Genomic DNA, 14,798 nt, shown 5'->3' with positions numbered 1-14,798 from the left:
TAAATATATGACAATATATATATATATATATATATATATATATATATATTTGCAGTGTGCTATAGCATTTCATCTCTTCTTCCCTGTTTTATTTCATAAAAGGGTGTCGATCTTTTATGTTGTTAGTGGAGGTAGTCTTTGTTTTAGGTGAGGTGGCCACTTCACTAGAAACCGCTACACGAAACCTTGCAATTACCATACTCTGCTGTCAAGGTGAACTGCACAGTGTACAACTTTAAAATTACAGAAGCCAATGCCTCATGCACACATTCAGTATCTCCCATCACATCCGACAAAGACAGCCGACTGCCAGAGGCCTACTGTACACTTACTACAGCCTCAGGGTTCTTACAGCACTTACGCAGAAGGAGTGCAGGTCGACAAGTTTACACAGATCTGAAGCAAACTGCTGGCACGTCAGCCTCTCATTGTGACCATAGCACATGCATGCATGGATAAAAAGCAGATTAAAGTGATGATACAGGAATAACAGAGGTTAAAATGGCAGACTGAATCCATGCCTGCCTGTGCCTGCTGCTGGCATACCTGACAGGTAGAGAGCCCCCTGTCCAACTCATGCCTGGACTTCTCCCCTTGTTTTGTTCGATTCACTTTGTTCAACAAATCTCTTTTCCTGCAACCGGAATAAGAAGAACTAAAGCGGCAGTAAAGAAGTCTAATGAACTAACAGATATTCGCTGTCGTCAGTCTCGCAGACTCTGTGGCTATCAGAAGTCTAATGGAATGGACATGAGCTAAAAGAACAGACAGACTACAACTGTGCTGGTCACTTGATGGGAAGCAGTGTTTGGATCAATACTGATGGATAAGGAGCTGGGGATGTGGTGTCCCAGTGCATTACTGCTGCCTCTTCTGGCATAGTCAATTGTGTCCCAGTTGGGAGCAGACATTGGTTTTCACAGAACTGCTGAGTCAGCACAGAGTTGTTGCAGGGGCTCTAAGGAAGCTGCTGATTGAGTGTAGATGAAAGTGTAATCGAATATTTGAAGGTACAACTACTGAATCTGAGATACTAAACCTCTGCAATGAATAAATGCTGTTTTTAAATGGAGCCTTTCATGTAAAATATCATATACTTAAAGCAGTATTCACTGATTTATTATTTTTGTTATTTTGAGGCAATGGAACAAGCTGTATACACAACATATTATTGCCTTACAAAGTTGAAAGGTTGATATGGTAAGCTGATTCCTATTGACAATTCTAGCATGTACAAAGCAAAGTTTTCATTCATTTGGAGTTAATATAAGCCTGACATTCACTGTCCTTTCGGCTCTGTTTTTAGCTCTGTTTTTGGGTCTCCATCAACTCCTTAAGGAATGTCTGGCTTTTCAGCTGCTAAGTGCTCCATTATGCTCAACAGTCAGTGCTAACTTTGTCTGTCTGATGTTTAGTGCTGCAGTGTACAGGCAGTTAATCAGAGCTTTAAGCTAAACACTAAATAAAGGTTGTTGAAAAGAGCAGTGGGATTACGGTAAAAGAATGAGCAGAAAGATGCTAAAACACGCAAAGGCTGATGATAATTCTCTGTCTTTACACATAGACATTTGATCCATTGTTAACATACAAATATTGATTTGTGCAACTTAATAGAAGTCAATGGCATTTCAAGAAAGCCGTAAGATCTTCCATTACTGTCTTTATTGTCAGATCAAAGATATTTATAAATAGCATTAGTCAGCTGTTTAAAGATAAGATATGTGACTGTAGACTTTATGTTAGACTGAATCTGTGTCTCATCCTACACATTATAGATATGTAAAGCTCTGAGGGAGAGTTCAGAGCAGTGTTCAGACTCTGTATTTATAAATCATTGCACTGATATGTACAGGATGTCTTTTTCATCTTCATGCAATACATTAACTAAAGTGAATCTCTATACAAGTGTGGCGAAAAAGCCTTTTAAGTATGTGAAAAGATAAACCGACTCTGGTCTCGCAGTCATCATGTCCATTTCAGCTCTTTCAGATGGCCATTAGAGAACGGGCGTGTGCTGAGACAACAGCACAATAACAATGCAGTCATCAGTGGGTTGCTACATGTTTTTGTGGTATTAGGGTTTGTGAAAGGGTGAAAACCTTGGGGAGGAAAGTAACACGTGCAGTGATGTCATCCTTAGAGCAGAAGCTTGCAGATTTACAGCCAGATGTCCCTAAACATTCAGCTTTAACCCCACCCTCTCCTCTCTGGCAAATTGGCCCTGATTCACCAGGCAGGGCCTGACTGACTAACAAATCAAATGGGCTTTTCACTTGTTTTACATCCTTAATCAGTATTATCATTTTACATTCAATTACATCACTCACTGAGTGTGATTGATGTCACCATCAACACCTTGGCTCCGATGGATTACTGTGTCGTCATACAACATATTGTATTTATTTGATATTGAGTGAGAGTGAAATAAAATAGCACATTATTTGACAAGCAAAAAAAAAAATATGGCTAGAATATCAATTCACAGTAGCAGAAGTAGAGAAGAGTCATAGCACAGCAATATCTATCTAAAGTTGCCACCATATTGCTAGCGGTCAGACCAGACCAAGAGAGGCTGTAGCAGCTATAGACAGATAAATATAGATAATAGGTCGGCTGATTAATCGAGCTGATTATCTAACATTTTGAGTTAATCAATATTGGCTAATGACTGCGTTCACAAGAACAATAAACAAAAATGTCAGACAGGCTTGTCAGTGTGGCTGATGTGGAATGATGTTCTCCCTTTTGTGAGTTTTGGAAAGGTGGTGAGCCCGGTTCTTGAACTCTCATGCATCCTGCTTTCAACGTTTGCCTATATTTTCTCAGTCACCATCGTCTTATGTTAACACTAGCATTATACATATATTATGTTGAATGACATACTGTACCCCACTCTCCCTTAAATACCTGAAATCTACAGAATAACCCCATGTGTTTTGTACAAATTTGCTTTAAAACAACATTACTGGCTTAAATAACCATGTTTATCAGATATGAATGCATATAGAATAATGGAAATATACATTACTCTTTTGATATCTGCATTATATATTGGCCATCGGTCGCCCCGCTCTCTAAACAGTAGCGACGAAACCTCTAAGTGTCCTCAGTTGAGTAAGTGTGGAGTTTATTGCATATGAACATTTCATTTTTAAGAGGAACAATGTGTTAATAAATAATAAAGTGTCACTTTAAAGATAAACCAAAAGCAACTGTAGATGTTTGTCTTTGTTGTTGGATATGGTATTGCATTTGATAAAACCCTGTATATCATATTTTCTTTCATAAATATTTAAATAACATGATGCAAGCATTTTCAACTATCTATTTTTTCATTTAATTAACAATAATGTGCTGTAAAATATTACCAGCCTCCCAGGTCTGAGCTCACTGTCTGTTGACACTGATGGAGAGACATTATGTCTAACACTCAACCAAACAAACCAAAGAAATTCTGCCTGTGTTAGCAATTTTTACATTCCCAAGTTCACAGTTGCATTAAGGTGGCTGGGAGCGAAGATAACACAGGATAACAAACAACTGGGAGAGACTACAGGTCCATGTTACACTCTCGAGTCCAGTGAGGACCTAAAGTTTCACAGGAGGAAAACAAATATGGTTGCTTTAGCCAAACACACAATGAGACCTCGCTACTCCAGAAAAATATATAACGCAAGAGAGAGGGGAATTTGCTTACATTTTTACATGCGTGTATGTATATCTGTGTGTGTGTGGGTGCAGATACTCTACAGTCTGTCTCTACATTATATGACGTGACCTTTGTTTTGGTTCCTCTTCAGATAATTCAGTGTTCAGATTTCACAGAGCTAGCCCCGGGTTCTTTCTCATACCTGAGACATGAGAGATGCTCAGAGGAAAACTGAGCTGAGAGTTTCCAGCATCAAAAGATGTTTGCCCCACTGTGGGCTTTTTCTTGTCTGGTTTCATTCCTGTGAGAAAAGTCACCGATCTCTGTCCTCACAACCACAGCGCTTCTCATCAATATTTATTCTTGTGTACATAAATTTGTTTCCAAATAATTTATTGACTAATCAAACATCCTGTAGACGTGGCTAAAAGGAAGATGGAACATGAGAGCTGATAAGGTCTAGACACAGACTAATACTCTTTCCATTTCAGTGCTTAGAAGGTGCAATAATGTTGCGTAGTGTCCATTATAACAATTACACTGGAACATTTTTCCTACAGGAGCTGTAGAGCATCAAAACCCCCCAAACGGCGTGCTAACAAAAGCCTGACTAACCCAACAGTGATGTAACTGTGTGTGTCTACTGATATTGATTTCCAACTTCCAAAAAAACCCTATAAAATCCCAGTTTAGATTTGCTCTGAATTCATAATCAAAGCCCACAAAGCAAATCAAATGTATTTTAAGCACAAACTGGCTCTAATTATGGTGATTGTTTCATGATTTTAGTCAGGCAAATATTGCAATCCCTGTTTCATGTGGGGATGCAGCAGCATCATCAATGTTAATGATTTAAGTGGGCTGAGGATAATTTCATGCCGCTAATAACAACATGTGACTCGTGATTGATTAGTGAAAATGTTCATTGTACAAATCAATCCTCTCCAAATGGAGCCTGGTGTTGACAGCAGCACACAATGTACTCAATGTTGATTGAAACTTTTGCTGATTTAAATTCTTAACGTTCTTTGAGTCTGGGAGCTATTTACAGCTAACAGCTGCCAGTATATCCTCCTTCCTTCCTTGTTTAATAAAACATTTACCAAAACCAAATATCACAATAAAATATATGGTGAAATAAAATATTTCCAACAAAATTAGTATTATAGTAGATCAGAAAAAATTTGTTGATTAATCGATTAGAAAATAATCAGAAACTATTTAGATAACTGTATTTTTAAATTTTTCTTATTTGTCTTATGTGATACACATTTTGTTTTTGGTCAAAAACAAACAATCTGTTGATAATGAGAGGCATTTTTAAAAGTCTTCCTTACATTTCATAGAAACAACTGATCGATTAATTGAGAAAATAATCAGCAGATTAACCGACAATGAAAACAACCATGAGTTGCATCATAAAGTCGTGATAAATTATGAAATCATGCAATACTTTAACAGAGAATTGGCCTGCTTGTGATTTAAAATGCATCAAACAGACAAAATGCAAACAGAGTATAGTCAGACTATAGCAGCCCTCTGAATTTTAAACTTTCTTGCAGCTGTGACGCTCTTTTCCTTTTGTTTCCTCCTCGCTGAAACCACACCCTGCTGCTGCTTTGTTCGACCAGCCCTACTGAATATTCACATTAAGGCGGCGTCAGGCTTCGTGGCTCAGTGGACTTTTACTGGCAGATATATTCAGGCTTTCAGAAAATGACACAGGGGCAGATACAAAATCACAGGCTTGTGGATACAAACACAGTTTTGTCTATCATTGTCTGTTTTCTGCCTCCCTTCTCTTTTTTTTTACCCTGTCTGACTCTCTCTCTGTCTTACAGTGAATCCATCTGCTGAAGGGGGATCCCACCCAGACCCGGGGGACATGGGGGGGTGGAGGGGCAGAGGGAGATAGGCTTATTAATGAGGAAATTTGTGAAAACAAATAACACTATAAACTGCTGAATCTTCATATTGATATTCCCTAACATGGGATAAAGGGAACCTAAATCCTAAAAAATATTTGTTTACCACACACGCAGCTGCTCACAATAATGTTTGTGTTATTTCTGTGAGCACACTCGTGAATCACTCACATAAAGGCTCCATTGACTAATAATCCAGAAAAGACTGGCCTATTTTAAACCTCACAGACTGTATGGCTACAGGCCATGGACAACTTCAGAAATCACACTTGGTATGAGTCGAATCTCTGTCACTCAGTCTAAAGACAATTTGTTGAAAATAAAGCATCTACACAAAGAGTAAACAAAGGGCTTTGTATATAAGGTATTTCTTTTTATTGTTATTTTTGCACAATGTATTTTTAAGGGTGAAGACCAGTCAGCACTAAAACCAAATCAGGAGAGGGTAGGTAGGTCTAGTTTACCTGATTATTAATTGTTTGGAAAATAGTAAACAATTCCTAATCTAACCCCATCTTACTTGTTTTCTTTGACAAACAGTCAGAAACCCAAAGATCACATGAAATAAAAAAAAATTTAAAAAAATGATCACAATTTAAAAATTCTAACTAGGAAATCTTCTTAAAAATTACTCGATTATTAGTAATTGCTGATTAAGGTGAGGATGACATCACCAGAAGCAGCTATTTAGTTCAGGTGACAGAGCCTCTTCCTGCTTTTCTTTACATGCGCGCCCCTCTGGGGATAACTCACACACTGTTAATCCAGCTGGTGCCATCTGGCCACAGAGAACACACACAACCCACCCACACACACACACACACAAATGGTTGGATGCACTCAAACACACACAAAGCCACAAGACATTTAGCTCTCAGATTCAGTGTATCTGCTGTATATCTTACTAGGCCACTCAGGTCTGTGGTGCACCGGGGACAAGACAGTGATGAATGCTGATATGACGGTTAATGTGACAGCAGCCAGGTCCGCCTGTTAAAGCCGGGGAAGGGTGGGTAAAGACACTCTCTTGAGTCTGTAAGCTGGGAACTCAGGCAGGGAGCTACACCTTAGTGTGAGCAATGAAGCAATGGCTAATGGTATATCCCACTAACCCCCCCCTGGGGAGGAAAATTCTGCCAGGATACATTTACCAAACCACCTCTGACACTGCACATGCGTGTAAAAACACCAGGACACATACAGACAGACAGATAACACAAACATAACAGTCTTAACATACTAGCAGAGCTGGGTTGAATAAAGATTACGACGGAATCAGGAAATGCTAATAAACCTCAGCAGATATGTCATCCAGGACCAGAGGATCACATAAGGTCAACCGGTGATCCTGAAGGTGGAGTCTGTTTTTCAGTCACACATTCCTGTCATTCTGGCTGCAGAGTCTTAGGACACACAGAAGACATCCATGTGTCTGGCCTGGTGACCAACACATCTTGAGCTCGCATGTGTAGATCATATGAGACCAGCTTCGATCCTACTGCCAGTTCACCCCAAAAAAACGCAACGTTAATGTTATTTTTTTTAATCCCACTGAGGGTGCTGAAATGTTTTTGGACTGAGAACAACACCCTCTGGTCATATTAAGCGGGGGTCTGATTCATTTTTCAACCTCCGACCTGGTGTGGTGGATCCTTCCTTGCAGTGATAGATGATGTTTCCATCTCTGCCCCTCTGACACATGGTTGATTTCTCACACTACAAGAATCCCAACCACTGACCATGGAAACATTACAAAAATATGCTCCGTTTGAGGGCACATGGATGAGTTCCCTCTAACACATATTTTATAACTCTATATTCTTGTTTTATATATATATATATATAATATATATATATATATATGTTTTATATATATATATATAAACTCCAGTGTAGACTCACCACATCTAAGCTAAATGCCCTTAATTTCCACAAAAGAAAAAAAAAAGATGCTGCACCTCAACAGCTTGGCGACCTCTGCTTAATACGTCACCCTTCTTTATATGAACAGTCAAGGACTCCAGGGAAGAAATAACACAGGGCCATGGCTTATGGTTGTATGTTAAGATCCTTTCAGTCCTTTGGCCCTACCCTGTTCCTTCCCCAGGCCCTGACCTTACCAAATGGAGCTAATTGACGATCACACGCACTGCTCACAGGGTTTGTTCGGTACAAAGGCATTCCACAAGATAAATATGGTAACTGGAAGCTCATTTTTGATCTACACTCTCTGACCCACAGACATATGAAACTATTTTTTAACCATCCATCGCCACCTCCCTCTCTCTCTCTCCCTATCTCTCTGCTTCTCTGTCTCGAACAGGATTTCCTCCAGACACAAAGACCTCCATGCACTGCCAAACAGATAAGCTCAGGCCAATGACTTGACACAAGGACCCCATTCCTGTCATTCTTACTTTATTACAAAAGGTGTTGATCCTACCGCGGAGCCCCGACATGAAACACATGTGCAAACAATTAACCTTCTCACATACACACTGGGCCAGCCTGGTACAGTCCTTATACTAATGAAAAGAATATTCATGCTGCAGAAACACTGGGCAGATGAGAGTTTGGGATGGTTAAAAGTGAATCATTGGCAGCATTAATGCTTCATCGGGGGGAAAAAAACACATCTTTTTACCTTCTCATAGTCGGTGGTGAGGACCAGGGACGAATCATCACAAGAGCTGACGGTGGAGGGGAGGAGCTGTTCTTTGTGTCTCAGCCAGACACGGGCCCCCTGCAACACAATAGCCACAACAACACCATTAGCATCTGGACACAGGCTTGATATATCGTCATATGTTAGGAACGTAGCTCATGTGCTTGTCGCTTATGTAGACCATTTTTGAAAAGTACAACCCAGCAGAGGTGGCAGAAGTACACACATTCTTTACTCAAGTAGAAGTACTGATACATAAAATCTGAAATGTAAAAAGTACTCTCTTAGTTTGTCTAAAGGACATTAATATCGTCTGTTTCTGTGCAAAGCTAAAACTCCAAATAGGGTGGAGTCTCCCTCACTGTCAGTCACTATGTGTCATGCATAATATGCACTGGTCTTGATGGTTTTTTTTGCCTGTTTTGACAATGTGAGGAGTAGAAAGTGTTATTTGCATGTGTGTAAAAATGTAGAGGGTGAAAGTAAAAGGTTGTCAGAAAAATAAATACTCAAGTAAAGATACCTGAAACAAATACTTAAGTACAGTAACAAATTATTTGTACTTTGTTACATCTCTGCAACCCAGAAATACTTTAAAGAAATATGCCTTGTCATTTGGGTGTAACGTAAATGTGCCAGGTGAATAATAGCTACCCAGTTACAAGAGACAGCAGAGGTTCTTCTAGAAAAGCAAGGACTTTCTTCAGTCTTTTTCCATTTTTTCTCATTTCTCAGCGTTGCTCACCACTCTTTGCCACATAGCTACTCCCTCACCACACACAACTGGCACAGTTATCCTCTTATTAAACTGTCATTGAATTTTAACAGAGCAAAGTTGTTTGCCAGGCCTGCATGCAGAGGGTGTGTCAGAGACTAAAACTACCACTCAAGAGTCATACACACTCAGTAAAACTGTCAAAACGGCTTTCAGTCTTTAGTTGTGAGGGCTCTACTTTACTCCATAAAATAGAAGAATATGACCCCAAATGAGCATTTGTCACTTTAGCAAATTCGACCATCCTTTTTTATTTTCTAGATTTCAATCAGCAAACCACAACACACTTCTCGCCACATTCCGAGAATAGATCCTGGTTCTAGGCAGAGCCAGCACTACAGCACTACAGCTTATCCGGGCGGCCTGGTCTCCTGTGTTTGTGTATCAATGTGAAGTCACTGACCTTCCCAGACATGTTTGTTAGCAGCTCAGTAACCAGGAGCAATAACAGGAATCTGAGGCTGATTGCTCAGACTGACTGTCATTTCCTTACAGAAGTGGAAGACACATTTATAGAACTGGCTGCGTTTTAATGACTGTAATGGACGAGTAGTGAACTAATGCCTGTCAAGTCTTAAACTGTACATATTTGAGGATGATGAAATCCACATTTGTACAAAAATAACAAACGTGGCCTTTTGTTAAACAATATAATTATAATTGTGAACCTATGACCTTTATAGGAACATTTTACATTTTGGAAATACACTTCTTCGCTTTCTTTAGAGGTAGATGAGAGGACTGTGAAGGAATAAAACAGGGCCTTAAATATAAGGCTACAGCCAGTAGATGATTAGCTTAGCTTAGCCCAAAGACTGGAAACAGGAAGAAAAACCTAGCCTGGCTAACTTTGAAGGTAACAAAATAGACCTACAAACTACCAGCACATGTCTGGTTTGTTTAAACTGCACAAAGAAAGAGTTAAAATGACAATCTGTGATATTACGATTGATTATGAGAGTGATCTTCTCACTTACCTTTTAGCGCTTTTTCTCAACCTTTCCATTGGGAAACCTGTTCTTGTGTCTATGGTCTGAGCTATAAGTAATGTAAAGGAAACTGAATATTTTTAGATTTCAGATTTATAGGATGTGCACTTTGTCATCTGCCCTGAAAGTCACCCTCTTCTTGTAAACCTGTCTTTGACCAACAAAACAACATTAATCATCACAAGTGCAACCATGGAGGTGGTCGGGGAAAAGAGAGTAAAAGGGAATTGTGTGTCCAGCAGAGCATAAAACTGAAGGGATCAATATGCATGGATTCCACTAGGAAACCTTATACAAGGTCACCACTTCCAGATATCAATCCTCATTAACTATTAACAACAGGCTGCCACGTGTGCACACACACACTCTCATCCACGGAGCACAAATGTGTTTGCCACCAGGGTCAGAACAAAGATCAAGATGCTTTTGTTCAATACACAATATATTTACATGAAATCTCCCTATAACTATGCTGAATCAGAGAAGAAAGTAGGTCAATAAAGAATTATTCTGAGCCCATTAAATTAACTTGCTCAACAGCTCAGAGTGATGATTGGTCTCTATTCTTTTCTTTAATTTGTGATTCAGGCTTCATTTTTGGACAAAGGGTCGCTCAGTCCAACCAGCCAGTCTGCAAACCCACTTCCATCATCAAGGATTTTTTCCTTTCAGTCGGCTAATGGAGGGCAGCTAAATGTGGCTTTCTCAAACCACGGGGGACAGCGGTGAGTGGCATAAAGGGGGTCGTGTAAATTAGGAGGAGGCTGAGGTTGGGGGAGCGGGAGGGGAAAGAGGAAGGGTGCAGGCACCTGATAATGTCCCGCCTCCTATTGTCTGGAAAAAGAGGCAGACAAACAGAAACATCAGCACAAAAATCTAACAGAGGTGGTCTTCAACACATGGCCATATATAACCCCAGTTTCCATTCAATTTGAGACGATTGGGGACTTTCATACCAGTGACTGACTGTGTCTGCCTGGTACCACCCTGGCATGCATGGCCTATTCAACGGAAAAGCTGCTTCACGTGAGTGCACTAAGGTCCAGTGAGGAGATTAATGGTGTTTACTCTATAGATTTTAAGAAGATCAGATTCGGTTATGTAACTGGAAATCACAGGGGCTTGAATTCATCAGAATATTGCTGGTACATGCTGTCTTGGCTGTTTGTACTCATAATTGCAACAGTGGAGCTGAAAAAGTAAAGAAATATGCAGGGAGTAGGTTGTGACAAAAGGCAGATTACAGGCACGCTGTAACATGAAAGCAGTGGGATGGCTCATAATACTGTGCGTTTATACACCACATTCCGGTATTGCTTCAATTTCAGTGACGCAAATATCAATTTTCCAAGAACTAGCCTTAAATGGTTCAGTTGCTGAGTCAGAGTCTCAGAGGTTTTCCATTCAACATGAACAAGGACTTTCCCAAAGAGAAGCTCGGTAACAATGTGCTCATTGCACACAGTTCTAGTTTTCTTAAACAGGAATTAGGAGACCCAACAATCAGCATAATAACTGGTTAATTAAATGAATCAACACACTATATGGTAAACCAAAAGTCAGCAACAAGCTGGCCCATAAAGATGCTAATTCTGGCTTGGCTTACTGCACCAGCATCTGTGCAGAGTGACTTGACTCTCTGGAGAAGTGCCCACCAGGCACTATAATCAAAATTGGGCAGAAACAGCCAAAAAAAAAAAAAGCTGTACAAGTCTTTTTTTTTTTGCATGTATCAGATTCTACTAATCATTTATCCTTTGTCATTTCAGTTTTTATTCATTTTAACATTGTACTATATCTAAAAATAAAGACTTAAAAACTTAAAAAGGGAGAAAAGCAAACAAAAAAGACAATACTATGCACAAAAAATAACCAATAATCAATAAATCTGAAAGGCAGCCAGTTAAGAAGAACCGCAGCATCCCAATAATCTCTAATATCCCTTACCCTCCCAAAGACGTTTCAGGCTGAGCTGTATTCAAATGGCTTGCAATCTGCAACTTCACCGCTAGATGCCACTGAATTCTTTTTAGCTCACATTTATACGATTTTAACCCTTTAAAAAGTTCACCACTGCCACAAGTTATCACAGAATGAGGAGACATTGATCGATTGTCAAAGTAAAGTTCACCTGAAATGTCAGGAGTCAGCAATGAGGCCCATTAGCTGTGGGAGAATGATCTTACAATCCTGAAAACATTTTGACATTTACGTCTGCCTTTTAAAATAAACACAGGGATTTGTCTGGATGACTAATCAGCCAATAAAATTGAAGTTTGTAGAAGTGGTGTGGTTGTCCAGGGAATCGAGGGCTCCAGAAAGCCAACACCAGAAGTGTTTGTCTAATTGTTTTCGTGTGTGTTTGAAGCTGAAGGGTATAAAGTAGAGATAAATTGTCTCAGCAACAGATGGTGTCACCAAAACTCCTCCCCCTTGTCCCCTCCATCCTCAGGAGCTCCATCACTAAGTCAGGACAAAGGCAACCACCTCTGACTGAGAGCTCAGAAGTTAACCAGGCGGAAATATCCCAAACAAAGGCCAGCTGGGACGCAAAGGGACACGGGTATCAGCTCGTGTTAAGTCTTCCAAACATGAATCAGCTGCTGCAGCACAACTAACCACTGACTACTGACTAAACCAGTGAAACAGCGTGTGTACGTCTTGCATAAGAGTGATTGAAAGGTGTTCATTTTACAGCTTTCACTGTGTTTAATTATCAGCACTCCAATGCCTCAGGTAACCAGAGGTTTTAATAGCTCCATTAAAAAGCAAAGCTGAACTGCTGCCATGACATTTCCAGCTCAAGCTAATTTCAAATTCTTAATGCCACATGTCACTGAGCACGTGTAGCACTGCTGAGGCAGAACCAGCTGACAATAGTAATCCGATCCACCAAAACAGGCCGCACGCCGACGTCCCATCATGCTTTCTGACACAGAAACCACTCGGGCTGAATGATGTGATCCCGGAGTTGGAGGCTTGAGTTTCTGCAGCTTGTATAATGACATCCAGCTCAGAGATTTGCTAATGAATGAGCCTTAAATATTTAAGGGGAATACACAGTACAAGGTGCCACGGCTCTTTCTCTGCTGTCTGGCATAGCATGAGTGCAGGCAGTATCGGGTGATCGCATCAGCCAGAACAAAAGAAAGCTAATTAACTCATCCTGACTTGGACACGGTTGAACAGTTAGTTATGATAAGCCAATTTCTCGGCTCATAGTGTGGTTTCAAGGAGCGGTGAGGTGAACGCCTGCACGGCGGACAGCAGTGAGCGGCTGTCGGTGCTGCAGGTGAGGGCTGACTGCTGGCCAGGACCAATGCCCGGCTGAGAGATCAGTACATCCAGCTGGATTCCTGACAAGCGTCTCATTTGTTGTGCTCAGACGTGGAGGAGGATAAATGTAACCCAGGAACCAGGAACATTTTTGTCCAAAAGAAACTCTAGCTGTTGCTGCTTTCACTTGTCCCTCTCAAATGTCTTTGCTTTCGTGTGTTCATTCATGTTTTTTATATAATTATTTGCAATCATGTTTGTCCAAGATAAACTCCAACTTTTCAAAGGCCCGCTGCCTTTCATTTAGAGTTAAAAAAAACACATTTCATTTTTATATGGGGGACTATGGTCCAGCACCCCATTTACACGTCAAATACCAGGACGCAATGGCATTATCATAACAATAGAGAAGCATAAGGCCAAGTCATTAACCCTTTGTGACCTCACTTATGGTGTCTGGACAGATGTGCAGTCCAGAACACTGGCTGACTGGATGGCCTGTGTTTAATAAGGACAAATAGCATATTGATACCCGCATGTGTGTGTGAGAGAGAGTGAAATAAGCCAAATGTTCAACTTAAAATACACACAATACAAACAATATTGCTTTTTTTATGTTAAAACCATAAAAATCAAGTAACATTTTCCAGTTTTTCTGACTTTTATGGCTTTGGATTACAGATAAAAACAAAATTAGATAAAACATGAAAAAAGGGCTCAGTTGGCCAGCGGATTTTTCTTTTTTCAGCTGAAAATTATACATTTTGTAGAAATTAGATTTTATTTTTAATTTAGTTGTAATGGATATATGCAAGGAATAATAAGCCACAGGGATTTATGTAAAATAACAACACAACAACAGGTAAGCTAACAATGCAGGAGTTTATTGCTTTGTCCCTGAAAAGGGAGCCAAATTCAGGGATTGTAACCAAATCTCCTGAATGCTGAGTGAGTGGAATGAGGACGAATCTGCCAAGTAGCTGGTGAGATTAAATAAATAGGCTGAATGCAGCTGGGAGGGGAATCTGGGCAAAGGTCCCTCTGGGTCTTTGACCACAAGCTTTCCAGTGGGGTAAAAAAGCTGTATGTCCTACTAACAGCAAAACCGCAGCTGAAAGTTACTGGATATGACTTCACCTCAGAAACAAAGCAGTTATTTATTATCTTATTACAGCAACATTTGATGTTTGTTGGCTTTTTATTTTGCTTTTATTGTTGTTGCTGTACAGCTCCACTGGGCCACTAAGGGGTTAAGTGCATATTCTCAAGAGCTCTTTAGTAGTGTTTATTGAGGGAAATTTCTTGCACCAATTTTCCAAGCATTCAGTCATGCAGCCCTCTGGCAACATGCTCGTCACATTGTATATAATTACTGAGAAGCAGCAAGAATAAATAAAGAATAACTAACAGTGATTTAATACTACTACTGTGCTTCTTCACTGCGCTTTTACAATTTCTTGTTTCTTTGTTACCTTGTTGCCACTGTAACATCTGCCAGCAAGAAAAGCGAAGAAGAAGG

The 14,798-nt window shown here is 40.0% G+C and overlaps 1 protein-coding gene across 1 annotated transcript in view; it reads right to left on the bottom strand.

Moving 5' to 3' along the window:
* myo10l3 (myosin X, like 3) overlaps positions 1 to 14,798 on the bottom strand; it is a 53,582-nt gene that overhangs the window by 31,322 nt on the left and 7,462 nt on the right. Inside the window, exon 2 of the mRNA XM_035676461.1 lies at positions 8,219 to 8,317. Within this exon, the coding sequence (XP_035532354.1) occupies positions 8,219 to 8,317 (99 nt within the window). The remainder of the gene's footprint in view (positions 1 to 8,218; positions 8,318 to 14,798) is intronic.

This window comes from Morone saxatilis, unplaced genomic scaffold (assembly GCF_004916995.1).
Source record: "Morone saxatilis isolate NCDOM2014 unplaced genomic scaffold, NCSU_SB_2.0 Contig5, whole genome shotgun sequence".
NCBI lineage: Eukaryota > Metazoa > Chordata > Actinopteri > Moronidae > Morone > Morone saxatilis.
This window is presented reverse-complemented; position numbering and strand designations above follow the sequence as displayed.